This window comes from Nesoenas mayeri (genome assembly GCF_963082525.1).
Source record: "Nesoenas mayeri genome assembly, chromosome: 7".
Lineage (NCBI taxonomy): Eukaryota > Metazoa > Chordata > Aves > Columbiformes > Columbidae > Nesoenas > Nesoenas mayeri.
In genome coordinates, this window is record NC_137551.1 from 8,954,940 (window position 1) to 8,981,603 (window position 26,664).

At 39.0% G+C, this 26,664-nt stretch overlaps 1 protein-coding gene across 1 annotated transcript in view; it reads left to right on the plus strand.

Annotated features, from left to right (window-relative positions):
- The window catches only part of FAM13C (family with sequence similarity 13 member C), a gene marked incomplete at its 5' end in the record, with an annotated part of 134,898 nt that overhangs the window by 65,570 nt on the left and 42,664 nt on the right, over positions 1-26,664 (plus strand). The window contains 3 exons of the mRNA XM_080348188.1: positions 18,925-18,963; positions 23,784-23,840; positions 25,598-25,796. Coding sequence (XP_080204314.1) covers positions 18,925-18,963; positions 23,784-23,840; positions 25,598-25,796 — 295 coding nt within the window. The remainder of the gene's footprint in view (positions 1-18,924; positions 18,964-23,783; positions 23,841-25,597; positions 25,797-26,664) is intronic.

Consider the following 26,664-nt stretch of genomic DNA (forward strand, 5'->3'; position numbering starts at 1 on the left):
CCATTACTGGTAAAATGATGTTGATCCTGAAAGTTATTGCAAGTGCTAAGAATATTAAACTCAGTGCCACTGAAATATCTGAGTTCTAGTGACAATTTTAGGTCTCTGATGGCTTCAGTGGTAAATATTAGAAACTAAAAGTGGATGCATCTGTATCCATACTTATTTTTTAGACAGTCTTTTACTTACTCCTGCAATTAACTGACTGGAAGCAATGCAATTGCACTGGTAAACTGGATTTAGTACTTGTTTCTGTGTGATGCTACTCTAAATAAAAGCCTTTCAGTTAGCTCAGATGACAAACTATTATCTAGGATTGTCCTGCCAAATACTGTGTGAAAGTTGGTTTAGTAGCCTGCTGAAGGACGGCATTGGCTGCTTTGTCGTATCTCTATTAATTTAGAATAATATACTGACTAAAACATTTTATGCAGATCACATTTTAGTCCCTAGCTGCCCAAATAATTTTTTCTTTTCTAAGTTCATTGAAACATTTCTGTAATGTTTAAGTTTGAGGAATGGGATTCATGTGGGCAATTGGGGGTCACTAAACTAAGAGATTCCTCCAGAGTCCTAATCCTCTCTTGTGTTTGGTTATGGTACAAACTGGAACAGTTTAACAGGAGAGATCAGGAGAGATTAATTCTCTGTACTGGCAGTTTGGGGCAAACTGTCTGGACATGAACAGCCAATGTTCGTATTCATGCTCCAGTACAGACAGTTTGAACTGTGATTCCTGGTACCATTTGTGCACAAATTATGGGAATAGTAGGAGACTGAGAGACAGAAAAGGATAGAGAGAAGGTAAGAATCTCTTTGCTTACTTTTTCTTTTTAAATCACTGTATGAAACTATTTTTTTTTTCCTTTAAACAAATCTGCAAATGGAAATGTTTTATTTTGGATAAAAATAGGTACTATGTTGATGCTTTTCACTTCTTTTTTGTTAGTTTGTCACTGATGACTACTAACTGATGAAACTCTGAACAAATGTGGTTTTAGTTTAGTTATACAAAGCCATACACGGATTGCTCTTAGGCCTGGCATTATATTAGCTAGACACATTCTGATTTCATGCATTAGCATTTGACAAAAATCGAACATCTTTAAAGAAAGCAATGTTATCCATTAAGAAGTATTACTGAACTGTTTGAATCTAGCTGGACAGATGTATTCTAACTAGAGCAAATGTTGAAAACATACCAGCTTCCAAACAAATTAGTAACATTGAGTCCTGATTTATTTCTGTCCCACAGTCTCATCTGCCCATCTCTGCTGTTTAGCCTCTGTAATTGCAGATACGACTGTCTTCCAAACATTGAACATGCAAGAATTTCTGCCTGTGTGCAAAACATCAGCAAATTAAAGCTGGCAGCAGGAGAGAATGAATTAAAATGTAAATCTGGCTGTGGCTGTTATAAATATAAATCAAAGTATGAATCTCATACTCATCTGAGGTAGTTGTATATGAAAAAAGGTTCATACAATTCTATTAATAAATGAAAACTTTTTTTTTTTTTTGAAGTCAATCTAGCTTTTATCACATCCAGAAAGGAAAATGAATACAAAAATATTTCTCTTTAGTTTTATGGTAATTCTAATTTTAATTTTAATCCAAATTCTTATCAGTCAGTTCTGTAATTATTTCTAATTGTTCCAGACTCACAAAGGTTAAGTTATAAACTGTACTCCATAGAATATTCTAAACCCCAAAGTATTAACAAACTGCCAGAAGATCAAAATAGGTGCATGTGAAAAAGAGGTTTTCCATATAATTTGAATAAGTTTTATCATTATTTAATGCAAAAAAGTATCGCACACATACTTATGCAACCAACTGATCGTTTGCACATGCAGAAGTCAAGTTTAATGAATACATAGAGCAGAAATGCATATTGTGTTTTCCTGTTTGCAGCTGTTACTGCTTGTATATGTATTTCATAACCATTGAATCCTAATTACCTGGGGTGCTTAGGTTAAAGAGCAACCATTGGGATTGATTCCACAGCTAGAATTACCAGATGGCTATTTATGGTCATGCATATTTCTGAGCATTAATTCAATAAAAATTATAATGTAACATCTACCTTTTTTTAATGAAATGCAAAATAAAGCAAGCAGTTACCAACCCAAACCTCTGCCCTGGGTTAATTAGATTTGCAAATTTTCAGAGATCCTACAGCCTAATTTTGGATACAGCTGGAAACAATGCCAAGCATGAGAGTGTCTTTACGATAAAGAGTAAGAATAGGTCATTCATCTAAACACTTTGGTTTTCAGGGTCTTTGTTAAAGGTTTTGCCAAAAAAAAAAAAAAAAAAATCGGTGTCTCTATAAATACAGGAAAGATAAATTACCTTGGCTCTTATCAATGCTTTTACTTCTGACCTAATATTTCTGTTATTGTAATTAATTTTGTGCTTACGGGAAACTTTTCAAGATTCAGCCTTTCCAATTCTCTGTCTTCTCTTTCTCAAGTTCAACATGAGACTGGTTCCCCTCTCCTCTTTTGTTTTTTTGGTTGTTTTCTTTTTTCAGTACATCTTCCCATCCCACTAGATCAATTCAGGTTTTGTCAGCCTTCTTGACAGCAGTGAACTGAGATACCCATAACCTTTTCAATATTTTAACAGGTTTTATTTCTCCTCGCCCCAAACTTTTAATTGTTTCCAGGTGTAGGAGCACTGTCATTTCTCCCTTTTTTACCTTGTCCTGATTCTGGTTATGATCCCACAAGTCAAAAGGCTTTCTTTTTGCACAGACACTGGGTGGAACAAGGGGCTTTAGCAGGTGTCTTAGTGTCAGTAAATCCAAGAGCATCAGCAGATCCCTGCCAGATCCCTTCAGTTCTCTTAGAATGATTATTAAGGAAGCAACAATACTTTTTTTCATCTCTTTGTTTATGGCATTTTCAGACATATTCAGTTTTGATCTCTCTTTGAACAGCAATTAGAAAGGAGTTTTCAAGCTTATATTCGATGTCTAGGGATTTAGCAAAGTCATCTAAAAACAGTTCAAAGTAAAGAATATGAAGCTCCATTCAAATAGTGCTGATATATTTCTAATTTTTTGTTTGTGTGAGTGAAAGTAGGAAGGTACTTTATTATGCAGATGTTGCCTGTGTTTGTGTCTGAAATGTAATTACAAAACTGTTTTACTAGATTAATGACAGGTTTTCAGCTTCTCAAAATTGTGTGGTTGTTTTTAATCTTACAATTGGGCAGCTTCTTCCTGCTAAAGAATATGTCTTGTTGACCTAAGCAACAGCAAAAATAATATTCTGAAAACTGTGCACTGTGGAAACATATATAGAAACACAGATGACTGGATGATGCTTTGAGTTATGGGAACTAGGTGATTCTTATGATTCTTAAAACATTTCATGGCTTAGATGGCTGTGCTGCACAAAGAAATGAATTGTGTTGTGTATAGCAATGCTATAATGACACTTTAAAATGGTGGCAAAGGTCTCAAGTTGGAAGGAGACTTGCCTTCTTATGCCTTATGGAAGGGCCAGGTGGTCTGCTTATATGTGAGAAGTTTCGAGGTTATTTCCTTAAAATCTTTAATTGCTGAAGAAACATCTTAAGTAATAACTTCTAAGATATGTCCTCCTGAGACCCTGAGGAGGCCAGCAGCTTCACAAACAGGAGATGAAGCAGGTGAAGAGAATGAAACAAAAATGTAGGAGATAGCAAGGTAATTTTAGGGTATCTGTACAGGAAAGCAGAACTTTCTGTTGCATAAGGCGAATCTAGCTGCAAATTTCCAAGAGCTCCATGGTGAGGAATCTCCTATCTAACATCTTAACAACTTGCCAGCTTTCCAGGAAGACAGATATATGAGGCTGGAGATGAGGTTTGCTGCACACTTTGGCTGGTATGTGCATATCTCAGGCCTGTGGTTCTCGAGCAGGAGAACGGCGCTATTGTTGATGAAGTCCCATGTCACTCACTACCTGACGATTGAGAAATAAGCTCAAGGGCAGCTACCATGAATTTTGTTTGCAGGTTTTGCAGACTCTTACAATACAGCCAAGTAGAAAAGCCTGTCCAGATAGCTGACTGAGATCTGCAGGAATTCCTCAATATGTCTCTGAAATTCTTACCAGTTCTTTCGTATGTATGTAATGTTTTGTATGTAACTTCATTGATGTGGGAAGTTATTCTAGTTGTGTATTTCCTGTTGCTGTGTGAACAGATTGCTACTGATAACAAATATTTCATTTTCTTAAGACTGCTTTTAAACAATATAGGAAAATGTCACTCTTTTGAGACTAAATCTGAGACACATTTCCAGTTTTACCCTTTCTCAAAGTTTTAATGTTAAAGCAGAAGGTTATTTTTTACACACATCAGAGGACATTATGAAAAAAGTTGTTGACTATTAGTTTCAAGTGGCAGCAGTGTTGTGACTCACCCTTTCCACAGGCATCATTCCCTACATTCATAATGGATTTTGAAAATTGGAACAGGCTTCTGCCAACAAATGAAATATTAATGAAATATAGGGTTGCATAATATAGCTTTTGCATAATGTAATTTTTCCCAGAAAATGAAATGATCACCTGCTAAAAAATATACTGAGGAAATGCTTTATAGTCTTATTTTGCTGTGAGCCAAAAGGTATTTTTTTTGGTGAGAGATTGAATATGTTTGCATTGGCATATTTATTGTTTACAGAGCCTCTGCAGCTTTGATGCATCAGATGAAACTCTTGAAGGTGTATGACATGGTTTATCACAATGACTGCTGCATTAACTGTAATCAGTTTATCATACTTTTCAGTATGAAACAGATCAGATTTATTGAAAAGTGTAGAGTGCACAAGCAAAGAATGGAGGATGCTGAGGATAGTGGAAACTCAGGAATTCAGTACTGGGGCCAGTATTATTCAATATATTCATTAACGACTTAGACGAGGGAATAGAGTGTACTATCAGCAAGTTTGCTGATGACACTAAGCTGGGAGGAGTGGCTGACATGCCAGAAGGCTGTGCTGCCATCCAGCGAGACCTAGACAGGCTGGAGAGTTGGGCGGGGAATAACCTAATGAAATTTAACAAGGAAAAGTGTAGAGTCCTGCATCTGGGCAGGAACAACCCCAGGTTCCAGTATCGATTGGGAAATTATATATTAGAGAGCAGTGTAGGGGAAAGGGACCTGGGGATCCTGGTGGACAACAGGATGACCATGAGCCAGCACTGTGCCCTTGTGGCCAGGAAGGCCAATGGCATCCTGGGATGTATTAGAAGTGGGGTGGTTAGTAGATCAAGAGAGGTCCTCCTTCCCCTCTACTCTGCCCTGGTGAGACCCCATCTGGAATATTGTGTCCAGTTCTGGGCCCCTCAGTTCAAGAAGGACAGGGAACTGCTGGAGAGAGTCCAGCATAGGGCAACCAAGATGATTAAGGGAGTGGAGCACCTCCCTTATGAGGAAAGGCTGAGGGAGCTGGGTCTCTTTAGTTTGGAGAAGAGGAGACTGAGGGGTGACCTTATTAATGTTTATAAATATATAAAGGGTGAGTGCCATGAGGATGGAGCCAGGCTCTTCTCGGTGGCAAACAATGATAGGACAAGGGGTAATGGGATCAAGCTGGAACACAAGAGGTTCCACTTAAATTTGAGAAAAAACTTCTTCTCAGTAAGGGTGACAGAGCACTGGAACAGGCTGCCCAGGGGAGTTGTGGAGTCTCCTTCTCTGGAGACATTCAAGACTCACCTGGACATGTTCCTGTGCAACCTCACCTAGGCGTTCCTGCTCCAGCAGGGGGATTGGACTAGATGATCTTTTGAGGTCCCTTCCAATCCCAAACATACTGTGATACTGTGATACTGTGATTCATCAGCACACATAAGTAAATATTTTCTGACTAATTACCTAGAAATTTTCTCCCGGATAGCAGAGAGAGATGCTTGACTGCTCTACAAAAGTTGTTAATCAATTGATCAATCAATTAATCAGTCAGTCAAATGCTCCCTACGGTATGGATTAAATTTAGTATGTCCTTGGTTACTGCCTGATACCCCAAGTGACAGCACAAACCTTTTGTTCCCTTTCTTATGCTTCTCTAACCTAAGTCTGTAAGTAGGGATTCAGATCAAGGCCTTTAGCAACAACTTGGGGAAAACAACTAGAATTTCTACAGTCAAAGGGAGGGTAATAAATAATAATAAACCCCATTAATCTTCTTTTCCATTAGTGGCAATGTCAGATAAACCTGCTTAGAGACTCTTGAGAAATGTTACATGGATGATTTATTGTGTGTGTAGTTTTAGATGTAACTATAATTTTGAAACGTGGTACCTCTATAGATTCAACAAATGATAGAGTAGAATAGCAGATGAATTACAGCACCATATAATGGGCAATTTCAGTATATCTCTTTGGCTGATTTCACAGCCTTTTCAGTTAGTGCTGGCTGTGTTGTGTGGATATGAACGTCATTTGCTGCAAAGGGTGGCAGAAGACTTTGTGGCATTCAGTTCCTTTACTCCTTTCTTCTTGCTTTTTAATTTTGGCATATGACTATTTGTAAAAATGAAATAGTAAGAAGTTTATTTGCCTGCTCTCCATCACAGGTGCACACATTAGTTATGGTTTTACAAACTTTTTGAGATAGTGGGGATTCATTATAATGATGTATGAGGAGAAATGCTTACCCTGTATTGAAGAGCGTGTTAATAATGAATGAACTCTAAACTTTCCTCTCTTATATAGATTTAATATCCCTGTTGATTTAAAAATGCAAAATGCTTTTTGCTAGAGGATGACTGTTCTTCAAGCTCTCCGTAAAAGCATCGCTGTTCCTGACATCAGCTGCATTTGTTTGAGAGAGGACTCAGCTACTCTTTTATTCTGCTTGAAATTCACTGCGCAAAACTATAATGTGATTGAGCAATGAGCTGTAGAATACCCGCAGGCAGGGTGCAGGCACCTGATAGCAGGATGACTCAACTCTCCATCCCCCCACTCTGGCATTCAGTTGTATCTGCCTTATGTTTGACTAAGAAATAATTTGCTAGATTCTAGACCAATGCACTTTCCTAACACTTACTGTATGTTTCACTTAAAGCTTTAAGATGCATTTATATATCATTGTGATTTGCTTAGATCTACACTGTGATTGTGCTTTGGTAATCATTTTTAAATTATAGAATGCAAGGCAATTGAGAAAGAACACACAGAAGTGATTTAAAGGCTGACTTTTTAAAAAGAGAGCTATTAAACAGGTTACTCACAACCATGAGTCACTTGAATTGAGTCACACTTACTTTCTTGGTAGCTATAGATTATATTTTTCCTGTTTCTCCACGCAGCTATGAGTAATGCTGTATTGAGAATTATTACTGCTTTGGAGAATGGCTTTCCCCTACTCTGTGAGAAGCCCTATCTGAATGTATTTTTGTATTGGGCAGTTTACAATGCCATTATTTGGCCTCTTCTTTCAAAACCCTTGAGTGTCTGGTTGTGTAAGACAAGCAATGAAATATGTGCCTAGTGTTGAGTTGAGTAGACAAGCAAATAAGGGACCTCACTGTCAATCCATGATTTGCACCATTTCGATGAGGCTTAATGGGAGATATTAATAGTCATCCTGGTTTACATTAGCTCTTTTGCCACCTACTGTGACAGACACATGAGCTTTGGTGTAGTTATGCGTAATGGAGATGATCTGTGGGGAACAGACCAAAAAGAATGTGTGTGTGTGTGTTGGGGAGGATGGGAGGCGAAATATGTCCTGAGATAGTAACTGGGTGGGTGCTTCAATAACTGTTGAAGCTGGGTTTGGATGTGTTGGGTTTTTTTTTCCTTCTATATTTGTAGTGAGCGTGCATCAACACAGCTGTAGTGTTAGGCATAATCCCAGAGCCTTTACAACCACCATTCTAGACACAAAATTAGCATAATATATATTGGCCAAATGTTTTCAGCTTGGTGGCTACCTAAAATTAGGCTGAAACTATGTAGGTGCTTAAATGTGGATTTGGGAGCCTGGATTTGGGTCAGAAAATGTGGGCTGTACTTCTCAAGCATCAACAAAGAGAGGGAAGATACGGTAGCTCTGAATATTCCTGAATATGCCTACATTTAGACTGCAATATTCAGTGCTCTTTTTTAATAAGTACTGTCAGAATTTTTGTTAATATAAAGGCAAGATGTCATTTTGTAATCTTTATGGAAAAAAAGTGGATATTACAGTCACAATTTTAAGGATTATTTATTATTTTTCACTGGCTCTGCCTCGGAGTATTTTTCTAAAGACTGATTCTCTCCAAAAATGGATCACTCACCTAGAAATAAAACTCTCTTACATGACTGGTATCCTGCTGACTGGGGCTGCATGACTGCTAGATGAAAAAATATTAAAATTAGAATGAAAATGTCTTTCTTATTTTTACTTCTTTGCTGAATAATGTAAAACCCAAACCAATTTTCTCCATTTTATCAAAGAGGTCAGGGGACAAACAATTTGAGTTAGAAAATGTGATGATGTCACGAAGAGCACTCAATGTGCTTTACAACAAAGCATTTAAATGCCTCAAAAGGAAAAAGTAATTTTCACTGCCTTTTTGTAACAAAACTATTGCAATAGATAGCAAAGTGGTAAAGCTGCTTCCTGCATAATTGTCTTTCCCATATGCTTCTGCTTCCTTTCAGCAGATCTATACAGGAAATACTTCAGTCACAAATAGTTTTTATTGGGACCAAATTTATGTGAAAAGAGGTCATTTGTTCAGTGTCATCAGCTGTTGTAAAATTGTGCAAGATCAACCCAGAGAAAATTCTTGCTTTCAAATCCTTTTCGAGCCTTAAAAGCTGTTGCTAATTTGGGATGAGAACACATTGAAACAAATAACCAACTCAAAAAGAACATGAAATGCATTTTTATAACTGAAGGGCCGACTGCTCTCCTCTGTATGTTCTCCAGCAGCTTGCTGAACTAATTCTGGAGATCTTCACGAGACATTCTAAGTCAGAATGAAAAGATAGCTCTTTTGCAAAGTCTCATTAAGTGAGATTTGCCTTGCTTCTTGGAAGAGGACCTCCCCTTAGGAGTTAGAAAAAGCTCCAAAGCTTGGCCCTATGAAAATCATGGGCTGTTTTAAGGACTTTTCTGCAGTGCCATAGGCAGTAGGTCACCTGGGATCTGGCTATGTTAGAACTCAGATCTTGGTATTTGGGACAAGAAAGTCCATTACTTAAGAAATGGAGATATCCCAGTGACTGTGGTACAGGGCATATCTGCAGACATGCTTTAGCTTGGTGCTATCTCAGGATATTTCTTGCACAGTGAGGGAACCGAGCCAGCTCACAAGATAAAAGGGCGCACACAAGCAGTACGCAGTGCGGCAGGAGAATAAAAAGCCAAGAGTACAGATGGTGTGTGGTTACATGGATATTTCTTTGGCATTGTAAAGAAATCACATCCTGTGTTCCCTGTGTTGCAGTGCTTGCTACAGGTCTATCTCTTCCCCAAACGACCATTATACAAAATAAAATGCTTTTAAGTAATGAAAAGGTACATTCGAACATGTGTATAAGACATCTCTTTGCCATTTACTTATATTTTCTTTAGGGTTCTGGTTTTATGCCAGAAAACTGAATATTATATAATGAAACTGTATGATTTAATTTCTGATAGAGTGTTGTGTCCTATCCTGGCTGTTTTACTGTGTTGAATGCCATAACATAGTCTACTAAGAATGTACATTTGGGTGAAACAGAATTTCCTCTATTTTTCCCTCAATCTAAAAGAAAAAAGAAAAATATTTTGCTTACTGAGAAAAACAAAACAAAACAAAATTTGTTGTGAGTTAATAATTTTCTCAAACTTTGGAAGAACAAACTTTTATCTGTGCTGATGCATTGTCCTTTTGGTAAGTTAAAATAGCAGGTGGTAGGACACTAGTACAGATCATGAGCCTGGATAGAAATAGAAGCCAAATAGAGGAGACTACTTGCTATGAGAAGAAATTAAAACAGCAAGGGAGAAGCTGAGAAGGAGTTGACCGCTGACTGTGGCTGTTAATATTGTCTTATTCATGGCATTTCTGTGAAATACAAGTGCAGGGGAATATGTCATAAGCGATAAGACTTTTCTGATGTCAGTGGATCATGATATTGGAAAAGGTAATGATCTGAATCAGTGGTTTTCAAATGTCATTGACTATACATCATATTGAATAGAAATTCAGAAAATAAACTTGGAAAAGAAAAAGGTAGGATTCATTACCATGCATTTTTTGTGATGGAAATGAGAACTGGCCACTGGAGCTTCATTAACTCCCACGAAAACAGAAAAGCTTATGCTCAGAAGTAAAGGGACCTCTCCCAGCTGCCCATCACTCCTGTCTTTTACATTGTGATTGTTTGCTAATGTTATTTGCTGTATTTATTCTGGAGATTTTTCTTGCCTTCCTATTATGTCCTCCTAGATCAGTGTCATTTATTTGCTAACCACATTCTTTTCTGTCTTTTCTTCTTGTCTAAAATTGCTTGATATGTGGACAGCTTTTTCTCTCTATGAGAGTTCAGATAGCTGGGAAGAAATATTATGTTGAACTGAGAGTCAGAAATCAGTTAACTAAGTACAGTTCTTGTTAGGCTTTTACCATGGCTTGGGGGGCTCCAGAGGGGCCTGTGAGAAGTTGGATCTGTCTGGGTTTTATAGTTATGTGATGCATGCAGCAAGTTCAGAAAAGGACAGGTAAATAAACACATTATATCAATTTTGATTTAATGACATCAGCTGCTCTTCTGGCTTTACTAGCCCCTGAAATCGATAAACACTCAGGAAAGGAGTGACAGGATTCGTGTGTATAAAGACACTGACTGCAGTGAAAGGGGTTACAAAGCTCTCTGTGGATCCCGTGTGTTATACAGTTGTATCATCTGGTGTGTACAGACAGAGATTCCTTGGTTTTTTTTCAGATGTAAGCAATGTTATCTTTAGTTTTTCAGACATTTCAAATGTGCAGAGTAATGCAGTGTAAAGCTAAGTCCACTCCTAAACATCTGTGTGTTACTGCCCACATTTTCTTTTGTTTCCAAATGAGGCGGAGTTCAGGTTATTTATGATGGTACAGGAGTCTTAAGTTATAGTTTAAATTACTGTAACTGCATTTGTTACTATTCTCTTTCTGAATTTTAGTAATCACTCTAAGTGTCACACAAACAATAGTGGTTATTCATAATACTTCATAATATGGCTGTACCGGTTAGATTTTCCTGCAGTGCAACAAAAAATGGAAAGTAAGAAGCAAGCTACGAAAAATAAGTATTCAAGGACTTAGGGGATCTGTCTGGCTTTATACCCAAAAAAGTATTCAGGCACATCAGATCCAAGGGATCAGTCCTGCTAGGCTGTCAATACTCTGGGCAACATCCTCAGGTGGTGTGAGCCAGCGTAGCATTGCACGAACCCGCGGCGCAGCTGCCCAGCCCTCTGAGAGCAGCCTGTTGATGTTTCTTCCTTGTAGTCAGAGCACAGAAATACACAAACACGTTTTGTAAACTAGACAGATGCTTAGAGGGGATTCGCTGTGAATGTTTTTCATGTTACCTGAAATGTTACTCAGATATCAATAGGACTAATAAGTGGTTGTTGTGCAGTGCGTAGTATATGCTTGAGTAAAAGGCCAGGTGCTCTTCGAGAACACATAATTCCTGATAATGGAAGTCTTTGATAATGCTAATTAAAGAGGTGTTGCCTATATGTCACCGAGAATAAGCTCTGACTTTAGGCAGCAATTGCTGTAAGTTGTTTTTGTTATGTGATTTCTGCATTGGTATAGATCTGTTTTGTATTATTGTGGCTTCTGTGCTGCTGGGAAGATGAAACTACAGGCGAAGCAAGATAGTATGTACTACTCTGATAGTAACATGGAGGACAGAGAGCAAGGTTTGCAAAGTACCTAATGAGTAAGTATACTACTATAGACAGATATGGCAAAAGACAAATGCTGAAGTCTCTCAGGTTTATGGTTCTGTGAATAGATGTTTGGAAGAAACATAAATGTGGTTATATACATATGCATGCGTGCCTGTGTGTGCATATGCACACAGGTTATGTGGTTAGGTTCCAAGGTGGTGAGGAAGAGCTCTGAAAGAGAGAAGACTGGGGAAAAAAAAAAACTATTTACTTTCTTGTTTAGTTTTTGCTTTCAGAAAATAGATTACCCAGCACAATCAGCATTGCTGCAGATGTCAACAGTCATCTCCCCAAAAAACAGCCAAGAATCATGAGGATACCTTCATATATACTTTGCATATGTATTTCTTGTGTTGGGGCTTAACAAAACCCAAATTGTGTGACTCCACTTTTTTGAATGTGTGAGCAGCTCTTTGCTTGCTTTTCCATTTACTTTCAAATATTCAAATTTTTGAGAATGTGGTTTAGCTTAAGTTCACTTTTCCATTTAATTTTGTGTTTGAAAATGCTAGGAAAGCTATACATTTAAGCCTTATTTTGGCATTCTTACTCATAAATTACAGTTTGGCCTCTACCTACATGGTCATGTTCACATTGTTCAGCAAGATCCTGCACTCTCATAAAGAAAAGGAAAGGAAATTCTTGAATGTTTGACAGTGCAATCTGTTCCTGGCTGACTGCCTAGTTCTCTGCAGTTCTCTTCAGAAGAAGAAACACGAAGTATGGAACTCCTTAATTTGGGCTTTCCTTAATTTTGATGTTCACAAGGTGCTAATTCCTCTTAACAACTTTACTATATATAATACTAATTAATGCTGTTAAAGTTTTCCATTGGTTTTAGTAGGCCTCTAAAATAATCAGTCTGGGAGTGTAGAGGAGGAATGTGACCCTGCAGCATTTCTGCACTGTTAGATAGCTCAGGAAAAAAAAAGAGGGAACACTGTTTTAGAAACCTATCACCACCAATACAAAACAAAAATCCCCTATTGCTGCCTTTATCTAAACACATTCTCCACACATCCAGAGAAGTATTATTTTTTACAATGTATTTGACTTTATTTGTCTCTCTTCCTACTGTGACAAACAAAATGAACATCATGAGCTTGCAGACACATCAGGCAGCTAAATTAATTCAGAGAGGTCATTCTTGCAACCCAGATGTTTTCTTAAGTAGTGGTAAAGATCAAGGCTTCTTAAATAAGAACGACACTTCAGTGATCTGTTGAAGCATTCTGGGTATATATGTTCTGGAGTGTATGTATATGTGTGCATGCATTTTTTGCCATCTTGCAATGCTTGGAGGAAAAACTGGTTTTGAATCAGTGCTGTGTTGAGTCTAGCCTGACATGTGTAAACCTGCTGGAAATAGTTTTGTCATCTGTGGCAGTATTACATTATCTGCAGTGAATGACTACAGTCAAACAAGTTTTAGTGCCTATAATAGCTCAGCCACCAGCATGAATTTGACTGGTACAGTTGAGTTTATTGTGCAGCCTAGTGCATTTTGGATGATGGTTCTTGGGCGTCTCTACAGAGATTTTCAGCAGAGCTGATGTGACTTCAAAAAGCAGCTAGTTCTTGAATAACAAAATTAGAGGCACAGTTCTGTATTTCCAGTGTAGCACACTTACACAAGTCAGCAGACCTATAGGAAATAGGCTTGTGTTAATTAACCAGGGCACCAGTAGCCATGTAGCCTTCCAGCAGGGAGCTCAGTGTGGGTGCCCTGCCCCAGGGCGTACCCCTGTTCTTGGGAGGTTTCTCTGTTGGCAGGCTTAGAGCTTGATCGGCTGTGTGCACCTGAGCTACAGAAATCTAACCCAGCTGATGGGGCTGAAATGGTTCACAAATCAGAATTTCCAGTCTGCACAAAATTGTGCATTTCTGAGGTATTTTTCCCTTCAAAAGAGCAGGGATTTGACTGATGTATGGCTGTGCCTTTTGAGCTCCAGGGTAGATGAACTTGGGTGTACTATGGGAGTGTGTATGGGTTTCAGAGGCCTGCTGCTTAGAATGCTCGAGTAAGGAAGTATATGCAGTTTGCTCACTGAAATACCTTCAGAAAATATAACCCCGAATGTCTCTGCAGTTGCACAAAGCTTTATCCAACCCAACATATATATACCTTATGGAAGGGCCCTGGTTTGGGTTATGACAACTATGCCTCTGCTTACCTTAAACTCAAGCCTTTGCCCACATGCACTTGTCTGTGCATTTTAAGACACACAGCAAGATCAGCTGAATGCTTTTTCCCCCCAGGTTCACTCATTCAGATGATGTACTAATTAGGTCACTGAAAAAATCAAAGATACAGAAACTGGATTGAGTGCTCCACAACTGGCTACTAGATTTAATTGCTGTATTTTAGTTGAATTTGTCTTAAGATGTTTTCTGATGTCTCTGAGAACGTTACCCATAAAAAGGCAGACTGCATGTCCAGAAAACAAGTCAGTGAACACATGAATATTTTGAGCCTCAGAGTGTAGCATTCAGTATTTATCACTACAGGAAGGAGGCGTGTTACTTCTCTCGCACATGGCAGCTCCTTGGTTAGTGCCTTACTGATTGGAAAATAGCAAAAGTATCCTGCAGGATCACTTTTGAAGAAAGGGCAAGGCGCTGGAATGGTTCACTGTGATTAACACTACACTGCAGAATGATCCCTGCTCTTATCCCATACGAAATTCCTGTATGTTGGAAGAGAACAGACTTGCTGAAGGCAGAGATGAGTTTCTGTGGTCTCTCAGTTTGTTTTCTGCCTGAATAAAAATGTTTTATCACAAATGTGACCTCAGAAGTAGCAGTGTGACCTGACAAGCAAGCATATTTCATCTGCTCCTTGGTGGACTTGAATGTATTTTGCCCATGTGAGCATATGCTGTCTATGCATACAGGTGGGAGTGAAAGCATCTCCTTGTTGGTATGATTTGAGAGGGAGATGAGGGACTGTTGGAACACTTCAGGGTATTGCTACTTGGCAGCAACATGCATACTCCAAGGCAAACAAATTTGCTCAATATTTTTATGAGTCTCTGAGCTCAGCTGGTTCTGGCAGGGGTGACTTGGCTTCATCCAGAGAGGCAGTAGCGGGGACATCACTCCAACTTTGCTTTTATTTGGGTAGTAGAACATGAGCAACTTCTTCCTAGAGCTGGAGGGAGTCGCCTTGGACTCCTCGTCATGCACAGCACTTCATGTCACATCTGTCATGTCCCTCTACAGTGTCTGGTGAAGCTCCCTTGGAAGGCCTAGTCATAATGCAAAATATAATTGCTTCAGATGCAGCAATTTCAGCACAAGCACTTTGGACTCTGTGGAATACTAGATAATAATGAAGAAAATAGTCTTGTGATAAATGTTAATCACACCCTATAGGATTGCACTGAATTTGTCATTAAATAGTAGATATTAAATGCAGAAATACTAACTTTCCCAGAACCTCAGAGAGTTCAGTGTTCTTTGTAAATAGGTAATTCTCCCTCTAAACATACACTTTTATTTCCCGATACAAATTCTTCATTATTCTGTAGTTAAGGCTGAAAGGCCTCATCATTCACCTGAGTCAGAAATGCCCTTAAGAGAGCACAGTCGTTTACTGAGATGAACGAATTTTGGAAATTGAGGTGAAGGTTTTGTTCTGCAGGGGAAACCAAGCTGCAATGAAGTTTGCAGGGGTGTGTGTGTGTGTGTGTGTGTGTTTGTGACTATTTACACAACTGCAGCTCAGCCAGCTTCGCTATTCCTCCTTTCTTTTTTCTGGCCTTTTGATCTTTATTGTTGCAAACTCCTCTGTTCTCCTGAAGCCAGAACTACTTCTGCCTACTTTTGTCTCACTACCTTTCTCTTCTTTTGCAGTCTTCTCCAACAAGACCATACTGTCTATGTAAAGAATTCACTACCTGATATGTGTTTAAAGTGCCAACTACTGCTGTTCTGAGATTATGAAGGTAGTATTTATATTGAACATTCATCTATTACATGCAAAACTGAGCTGAGTGATTCACATTTCAGTCTTCCTCCTGACCTAGCAGTAATTCTTTTGATGATACCGACCAAATAAAGAATGCCTATTTGTCAGCCATGAATAAGCAATATATTCGTCAAATTTTTAGAAGTGAATAGCAACATATTTTTGAATCCTGGTATCTCCAAAATACATGTAGACGTTTGCTTTAGAGTTATGTGACATTTTTCTTGTCAGCTGAGAGCTGGCATGTGATATTTGTGTTGGCTAGATCAACGTTTGGCAAAAGAGGGTAAGAACAAAACTGGGTATGAAATGCGAAGCTTTTTAACAAAGAAAAGTGTCTTTCCATAGATATAATATTGCAAACATATGAAACACTTGAAATGTTCAGCATAAATAAGGAAATACTGAATCAAAAGCCTTATTTTCAGAATTTCAAAAAGGTGTATTTTAATGACTTCAAAGTGTAAAATCCTTAAAAATATATCTGCTACTGAATGGTGAAATGCCAAGTTTACTTCATGTACAGGTGTAGCATCATTTTTATTTGGACTTCAGGATGATAAGAGACCTGGCACTTCATGTGAATTTGGTGTTGAAATATATTTGGCACTGAGAATTTTAGTATGCTGAAGAGTAATGTTTTATGGCATTACATACTTAATTGGCTTTAATGGCATTATTGAAAATGGGGAGTTAACACTAGTGTTATGTTTTCCTTGCACCTAGGACTTATTGAGAACTGGAGGTGCCGGTTCAACCATCTTTGGTTCTCCCTTGTAAAGCAGGGGAAGGCCCAAGCCAGCATTGTTGGTGAAGTAAAGTTTTGCCACTAAAGAGAAATTAAATACTTCTGGGAGGAAAAGAAAAGAAGTAAAGTTATTGTCGGCCTACTATAGTTGTTCCACTAGGAGCAGGATGGCTTCATCTATACGATTGGGGGATTAGCTCTGAAACAGAATGCTGGGTTTAGCTGGCCTTTATTTTCATGTATTTAATAACATTATTCTGTTTTACATTAAATTTGTTTTTTATTGAATGATTTCACAACCCTGCAAGAAGAGACTATCCAAGCAACACCTTTAAAACAAATGGAGTTTGTGAGTGACCTGGAAGAAATGTAAAATGCTTTGCTAGAAGAGATATAAGGACGGCTACATAGCACTGAGGTTCAGACAAACAACAGAAAACCTATGCCATTTCAAACTTGATCTCAGTCCAAAGCAAACTGATCTTCAATCATATTCTGTTAGGAGTAATAGCAACAAAGCTTTGCAGTATTTTTGCACAAGGCATGAATTAGCAGTGAATTTTTGCATGTAGAAATGGAGAAGTTATGTTTACAAGAGCATTCGATGTTTGTTCCCCTTCTTGTGTGGTTGTCTGTAGAGGAGTGTGGATAAATACTCAGTCTCTCTTTAAGCTCTACACTAGCCAAGCTGTGATACTTATCAGTGTGATTTTGTGACAAAAAATTGTGAACCTAGCCTAACCATTAAAAATCAAGAGCCAAGCCCCTAAACATTCTGAAATTCGTTTATTAAAAATGGTATCAGATTTTTTTTTTTAATGACCCTCTACTTTTTGAGCATATAAATTGATGTTTTTATTGTCACAACAACTAGAAGCATTCCTTCTCTTCAGGTGCTCTCCTGCACACAGAAGAACAATAAATAAATTTCTATTTGTATGGTCAGACCCAAGAAACTGGAAAAAGGAGGAGAAAAAATTGGAAATTTTAGGTGTAAGGCAAGATTTAAATGCTAACCATTGAAATCAGCTTTTCTGTTCCCCCTTCTCTCACAAAACCTGCGAATCTGTAGGGCAGAAGTCCCTATAGACTGGGTGTGATATTCTGATCTCCAGGTAATTTGTGCCGTTATATAAACTGACATACATATATATATACACAAATATAGGAAAGAAAATAGTAAAATAGTGTGTGCAAGCAGGCAGGAAGGCTGGGAAGGGATGCAGATAATTTACATTGTTAGTGCTGTTGGTGAGAGAAGTGAAATGGTCATGGCTGTGGCTCCCAGCTGCTGCTGCTGCCTGGGGAATGTGTGTCAGCATCACGCAGCGGCATAGGAGGAGGACACTGCGCCTCTTCATCCCTGCTCCACTGGGGCTGTCGTCTTTGAGGTGCCATTGTCACAAACAGGAGTGCTCATACCATGCTGTTGTCTGCATCGCCTCTCCTCCCCCACCCAAACAACAAAAAAATCCCAGTTCTGGTATGTAGCAGTGAGATTATTTTTTTTCCTGCTACTATAAGATTTCAGGATGATCCAAGAGTGTATTTACTGGATTTGAGAGGTGTCATTCGAGGGGGAATTCCACTGCTGCCTCGAAACCAGTAGTTCACAGTATCCTCAGCTGACCCTAATGCATGTATTACATCAGGTCTGAAACATTTCGTTGCGGGAGCACAGCAGCCTATTCCTTTCATAGAAATGGTTTCCTCTATTGCTTGCTGTTAGGTTAATAACCTTTTGCTACTTGAACTGTCCTTTCTGCCTGATTATTTTTTCCTCACTTCCCCTGAGGTTTGGCCATGAGCTGAGGGTGTAAGAGACCACTAAACAAGAAGAGAAAAACCTCCAGAGACCTTAGCCAAGCAACCCTATTTAAGAAGTAAAAACAACTGTGTTTGAGGAGCCAGTTACATAGAGCAAACGTTTAAAGGACAGAATGCCAAATACTTGTTTGTAAACCTAAGCCTTTATTAGCAGCATTGTTACAATTAGAAAATGATCCCTCTCTGAGTCTCACAGGCTACCTGCATCTCTGTATTCATTCCAAACTCTGCTGGATGTGCTTTGTGAGTGTTGTAGGACTAATCCCTCTGGTTCCTTGATTATGAGCATGTGCAGAGCAGCTGAAGGTACGGTCGTGCATGTAGAGCTAACACACAGAGACTTGCCTTGCAATGCCATGTCTGTGCTTGTGTTCCTACAACCAAGAAAGATACAGCGAGTCTGCCTGCCTTGCTGACTTATCTGATGTTTTCTTGTTTCTGTTTCAGCATTCAGGATAATTCCTTCAACACGGCAGCTTTAGCAGAGTAAGTGAACACCTTAAAGATATTTTTATTTTTAAATAAGAATGATGAGTTTAGTTACTGTAGGGAAAAATTGCAAGTAGTGTGAGAGATGTCCCATGCTTTCTGTCATATATTTTGATTCAGTTTTCTTTATTCTAAATATACTATTGACTGTATGGGAAGGATTGCATGAAACAGCTGCCTGTACATGCTCTGGGACCATTTGGCAGTGAAATACTTTTCTGAGAGAATATATGTTTGATGCACACCACGCATGTTTAAATGCATGATTTTAAGTGTAGGATAAATCTCCTGTGAAAATATTGCTCATTTCTTGTACTGATGATGTTGACAAACACAAATATGTCAGTTTTCTAAGAACACATACTCTAAACCTCCTCCAAGCATTATTAGAAAAAAAAATATTTGCAAATGTTTTGAAAAAAATAGCTCAATGTTATTTAGACAGGCCAAGTACCATCTACATCATTTCTTTGAAATCAATTCCATAAACTCATTAAAAGGCCTTTCATATAGATCATGATCATGAGGATATGTTGGGCTTTTTTGTTGTTATTTTACAGAGAAGAGAGAACATTAGAAAGTTAGAAAGACAAAGGCTTTATGAACTATTACAAATGACATGGACTTTCTTTTATTTCAGTCTAAACCACTTCAGTTTTGGTGTACTCTACGTTATTATTTTGCATGCTTTGGATTATTTCAAAAGCTTTTAGAGAAGATTCTTCAGCAGTAATGTGCCAAGCAGTTTCTTGGGAAGGAAATGATTTATAGATTTGTTTGTGTGTTAGGCGAGTTTTGCACTGCTAAAATGCACATAATTTTAAAAAGCCCTAGATGGACAGTGAGCTGTTTGCCCAAGTGCTGTGGGGACAGGACACGTTCTGAAAGCAGGCCAAGTTGTAATCATCTGAGCCATCCCTAAGTGTTGTCAAAAACGCTACAGGAAAAGTAACATTTCATAGAGATCTAAATAAATTCCCTCTCATACGTTGCTTTGCTTTATTTGCTTACATTTGCTTTATTTAATATTTTAACTTAGTCGTGCTTTTCATGTCATTGTGACAGATACGGAAAGATTTAACAGAAGTGAATAAATCATCAAGTAATTTTTTCATTATTTTCCTATGTCCCTATTAGTTAAGTGATGAATTATGTTCTGTAAAATTCTGGGATGCTCGCAGAAGAATAACGAGGTTACAGACAGTACATTTTTCATATTTTTCTTTTTTTTTTTTTTTTCCTCCTTCCCTGTTGTCTGTCACTAAGTACATCCATTGCTTCCCATAGACATTCCCCTGGAGTGACCTGGTGCCTGCTTCTACCCTTGAGGTTTCTGGGTCTGGAAGGTTCTGGCTGGTCACTGTGGTGCTTCGTGTGCCCATGAGGGCAGGGACCAGGTTGGTGCAGGAGCTGCTGCCTCCTGCCAGTGCTGCCCTGCCTGGGGAAGCCAGAGGTGCCTGAAAGGGGAATCTCCCTTGTTTAAGCTGTTGTTGTTTTTGTTTCAGGGACTTAAACTTTTAATCTTGTCTTTCCAAACACAGAAGTAGAAACATGCTTTTAGAAAACAAAGCAAGCAAACAATGACATCTGAAAAGCATTGACCAAATGAACAGACTTGGTTTCCAGAGTTGATTTTCCTAAATCCTGTTTAGGTCCTCCCCACAAAGCCTCTCTTTGAGAACTGCTGGGGATGCATGATTCTTACTGATTTCAGCACTAGTTGTTTGTGCTGGCCATATCGGAAAATAGGTCACTTTTATTTATCAGAATAAAGAGAGAGCTTGCCATGCAACTTTAGACATCCCCATTTGACAATTTCTCTTTTTACTTGTGGCAAAGGCAAAATTAGGGCTTCCTGAATGCTATAAAATCAGTGATACAATACTTCCAGGAACATTTCTTCAGACAAGGCAAGTGCCTTGGGCTGCTAAGCTTCCAGCAAGCCATGCGTGCAGCCTGGTTTAGAAGTTGTTCATGTGAACATCTTAAAGGTCAAGTCAGCAAAAAGGAGCAGCTTTCAAGTGGTACTGAAATGGCTGCTATGAAAAGGTGAAAATGGGAGAAAGTTAAAAAAGCTAATCCCATTAAACCAGAGATCCTTGGACAAAAAGAGACAGTTCTATAAGGAGTCAGAGCAGCACTCCATCTAGACTGGGATTCCATCTCTGACCTAACTCTGGCCCATGCCATAAGATCAGTAGTGGTTGTACTTACTTTATAGAGACATGCCCATCAGTCAGTAGTTAGGTTGAGCACTGAAGTAGAAGGATTCATATCACTGGTTTTGTCCAAATACATACTTCTTGCACAATATAAGCTTCAGCCCATGTGGATTTGGGACTTGAAGCTGTTCTGGTGTATTCTGGTGTTTTAGGGATGAGTGACATATTACTACAGTTTTTGGGTTGCTGTGAACTCTCTCTACTATGTGACCACAAGCTTTCACAAGATGTAGAAAACTCTTGAATATCCCTATATCTGTCAAATATAGCTAAAGTCGAACAACAAGATTTACAGGTTACTGGTGAGAGGAGCGTGTGTGTGTCTGTTGATATGTGCAGACAACTGACGTGAACACATAAGCTGTAATTCTTAAGCTCAGGTAAAATCGCTCTGTCCTTTGATGATGAGTATTTGCATTGTATCATGAATTCATCTTTTCAAAGGTCTTGTTATGGTCTTAGCTTCAAGCACTATCTTGTGAGAGTGAGCCTCCTTGGTTAATAGTCATTCTTACAAAGAGAAAAATTTCTAGTAATAATTTCAGAGTGTGTTGTTTCTGAAATTGCTCAGTCTTTTTATGACATGATGGACATGGTCTTCTCTAATTCATTACTGTTTATCTTTCCTATCTACTACTATCTGGTTATTCAAATACATTTTGTCATGTTCACTTATGTTGTTTATAAGTTCTGTCTTGTTCTATGACTTTTAGCAGTTTCTGAATGTTAATTTAAGATGTGTACTTCTCAAGATCACCTTGTTACGGCCAGCTCAGGGAAAACAACCCTCGGGGTACTTTCCAAGTTTAGGAGTGTGCACACAGGTATGCACACATACACTTGGCTGGTGGACCTGTGCTCAGTCATCCATTGTCTCCCCAGAGACTGTTCCGAGTAGCCAAAATGGTCTTTCAGGACAGAAGGTTGCCAAGTGTGGTAATTGGTAAGAAGAGGCCATGAGTGGTAACAAGATGGTAACAGAACTGCTTCTTCCCATCTCCTCTTCCCGCAGCACACGCAGGAGGGAGAACTTGTCACTTTAGAGGGTCCCTGGCCTTTGTTGACTGTGGCTCGGCCCACGGTGTGCAGCACACCTGGTGGCATCTTACCCTGCTCTGACCTTGGCACTGTCTCCTCACACTGAATTTCCTTGCTATATTTTTCTCCCTCTGAGATTTACCATTGTGTTTTCTATTTGGGTTTCTGGTTCCTTTTGTACTGGGCTTCCTTCTTCACACTGCCAGTATGTCCCATCCTCACACCTTGCTGGTGTCAGAGACACGTAAGGCAATTAGTGACACAGCACAGCAGAAGGTGTGACTGGCATTCAGAGACAAAGGCAGCTGGATTTCAACAGTGAATTTATCCATTTTGTACATCAGTCCCTGTCTTCCACCTGTCATCTCTCTTTGCCTTGTGGGAAGAACTGCACCTGTGGCAGGAATGTTGTGTGATGAAGAGGGATCTGCAACTGTAGTTATATGTTCCAGTTGAGAGCAGCAAATTCTTTCATCCATATGCTGATGTATTCAGGAAATGTAAACACTTGAGTGTCCCTTTAAATATTTGCTGCTGCAGTCTGGCTTTTGATAAAGATACAGCAGAAGACTGGAGGGAAAGAAGAATATATTAAAAACCTTGGCATCAAATTGCAAGGCAGAGCTATGCATCTATCACTTAATGTGCTCTGTCCTAAGCACAGCAGCTCTTCTGAAAATTTAACAAGTCAGTGGAAGTACAGGCTGCTTCCCCCGTAATGAAGAGATTCCTCTGCCAGCAAACCTCGAGTGATCCAGGCCTGCTTAGTGTCTGTGCCCTGTGAGTATGAACAGAGGGTGAGGAGAGGGGCCTGACTTTTCCCCAGACATGATATCTGGAAAGGGTATATGCATATTTGTGAGGAGCGTATGCATATATATGTGTGTTTATGCAAAGAAAAAATACCCATAGATTTTGCCATTATATCATTCCGCAAAGTTCAGCTGTGCTGCACAATATAGTGTTCAATGCTGAGTGGTTAGCATATTTATCCAGACTTCTCTTCGATTATGACAATTCTTTTGTTTGTAACTTAAGGGGGTGCAATTGATTATGATTCTTCAGGTATGTTAAAAAATACTGCTAGTTCATGTTTTAAGACTGATGATCACTTTATATTTTATTTGAGGATTCTTTTCTTGCTGCACAAAGAATGACTGCTCTGCTATAGTTAATATTTTTCTGAGTCTAGCAGCAAAACACCCTTAGCTTATGGTTTCTGTTTTTTTCTTTTTTATGTGAAGTATACTATAAGCAATTAAAACACAAAATTTCCTGTAATTTTCCTATAATTTTTATGGTAACATCTGAGTTCTTTGTCATCATTATTTCCATCTGGCTGAAAATGATATACCACATTGTGTACAAATAACATCTCAAATCCTTTTCTTCCTCCGGGGTTTAGATTATCATGGCACAGACAGGGCATTAAATGTCTCCAGCTAAGGTGTGAGAAGGAGAAATGTGTTTATACTTTAAGCTGTGCTGGCGTGTTATTAAAAGCTAAATTTATGCAGCTGACAGAAAATCAGCAATTGTTTTGTATCTGTTTTCAAGGTGTGATGGAGATTCAGACTCTGTATATGAAGATCAAGGAGCCAGTTCCAGCCCCAGGTATTGTACAGCAAATTTTGTCTGAAATTCATTGGTAACAGCTAAAGCTGTCAGAATGCTTCTGTTAAACCATTAGAAAGAAACCTTTATTCTCATGGGAATGCAGAATTTCTGGGGTATTACCTGCTAAAGCTACTAGTATTTCTGGGAAATGTGTATTTGTCTTGTATATTTTTATGTAAACAATATTAATTACTGTTGTTATTATATGTGTAAATATATTATGGTCTGCGTTCTGAACTTCACATCGTATTACTTTCATTCAGATGCATCTCTGATGCTAATACATTGAATTTTACTGTACAGCAGCTGGTACAAACTAGTAGTAAGCAGAAGTTGACAACTGTGCAAGGATATACTCATTGATGAGTGTCTCTGTGAAAAAAAAAATCCTTCAAACTGTAATTTAACTGGAGTATTCTTGAAGCACATGTCTTATGGCTATGTTAGTGTATGTTGATTGCCAGAAGATGCAACTTAACCTTTCAGAAGGATTTAAAAAGCAGATTATACCTTAAAATTAGAAACACTTCTGCACATTTTTGAAATGCCCATAGGATATAAAGCACCTCACTCTGTAACTATAACAACTGCCTTGGAGCACACTTGCAGAAGGCTTGGGCAGCAATGGCGTTTAACTCCATAGGCACCCTGCAAGCATCCATCTGGATGCTCACGGGCCACAGATGGAAAGTGAGTTTGGCAGCTCAGAATCCTTAGGAGAAAATGTTAAATTATCACATTATGCTTTCTAAAAAATCTCAGGGTGGTTTAATTCAATAGTCCTTGACTCCTTCAGTTGTGAACATTTCACACCAGGAGAGAGGTCATCTCTCAGCTAACCATTAGGATTTTAGCAACTGAAGCTAGCATCTGAAATTCTGCCTGCAAACTAAGCCACAGCCAGGGATTTTGGAGCAGTAATGCTGATCTGCTCATCCGGCCAACTGAGCACAGGCAGCCTCGCATTCTGCATTGCGGTAGCTTTCTTAACGGTGCCAGGGACATGCTTCCCGTGGAAGGCGTTAGACCATTCTAAGGCTGGATTGACTGGATGTGGATAAAACTATCAAGGTCTTCAGAGGACAGGTTGCACTCTGTAGGCCAGGTGGAGATTGAAAATACCTTTCCCAGATTCAGGGGTTACCTGGGCATCCAGGAGCATCTGTTTAAACCACCAGATGCAAATTCACCAGATTGTACAGGAAGACCTTTTCTCCAAACTGGCAGCACATGGTACTTGTTCCTTCCACCCAAACTCATCTCTGACTGTTCAATCCCTACTTTGTGTGCTTTACCTCCCTCACTTTGTCCAAAAACCCTCAAAACCAGAGACTGTCATAAGGGAAGTGCAACTATAAGGGGGAATTATTGTATGAGACAACATTTTTGTGAGATTATAACCTAGTTGGAATCATTGGATGGAGAAAGATCTTCTGCACAAAAAAAAAGACAGTTTCAGATTTTATTTGGGGAATATGAACTATAGGGCTGAAGCCAAGGAGTACCTCTAAAAATGACTCCACAGTTGAATGTGTAATAATGTAATAATAGTACTTTAGCTTGTGATTTGGCAATAAACAGTAGCCTCTCAGATTCATTTTGCTAACATATACAGTGTCTGATGTGTAGACTACTCAACTTGGTAAAATTAAAATGCCATGAATAGCTGAGAACTTGTTGTTATTCTTCCTTCACATTGTTTTGACAGGTGTCTGAAGTCCTGCCTGATGCATTTCAATTTTATTTTCTTATAGAGATGATGATAACAAAGAAAATTATCCAGACAACACTGCTGTCTTAGAGGAAAGGCAGCTGCCTTTGCAAGATACTCAGCAGCACAAGCAACAAGCTTTAACGGTCTACACTCTAAAGCCTGAAATGGGAAACTTAAAGCTAAGAAAACCTAAGCCCGTCGCAAAGGTAGAAAATGGAAAAAGCAATGAGGAAAGTCAGGTAAAGAACTAAACTTACCAAAGATGGGTTTATGGCACAGTGTTTGAGCAAACATACCTTTTGAATTGCAAAGTGGGACTGCCTGGTAATCCATGATGTGACTGAGCCCCTTCAATAATCTACCCTGATTTGCAAGGACATGGAGTCCTGGAACCCTCCTGTAACAACAGGCAATTTCTTCCAACCTGGGAACTGCAGAGAGGGGTGTGTTGCAACTGCTGTAAGAAGTGAGCGGAGAGCAGAGCTGAATATGTGCAATTATCTCTCTTTAGATTTCCTGTGACTGCTTGCACCAAATAGGAACATCTTGTTAGTTGCAGCACTTGATTAGACTTTTTCTGTTTTGTTTATTTGACAGACGATCTCCTGCACTGGTATTTTGCCTGCCAATGGAAAGATTTAGTACTTTCCATTTAATCTACTCCAATGCAGATTCTGATAGCAGAGCTCTTGCCCACAGGCTTCCTTGAGTCGAGCTGAGGAAAGCAGAACTGTAACTTTTCTAAAGGCTAGAAAAGAAGACAAGGAAGGAAGATGCTTCTGCTGCTGCCTGTGGAGGTACATTGCCATGCAGGTTCCAGAGTTACCACCCTCAGCAGCTGCTGGAAGTGCCTCTGCTCTCACTGGGTGCTCCCCAAATCATGTCTCATGTGTAGTGCAAGGGATAGAGCTCTGGTCCAGGTATAACCCCTCAGCTAGAAACATTCTCATAACCAAGACAGTTGACCTTAAAGTTGATACATTGTTGGCCTGTAGTAGGCACAAGGTCTGAGACATGTTGTATTTACTATGTTCTGTCTCTCCTCCATTCTTGTTTGTGGATAGAAATTGCATTCCGAAGTGCTTTGAACCCATCATAGACTGGGAA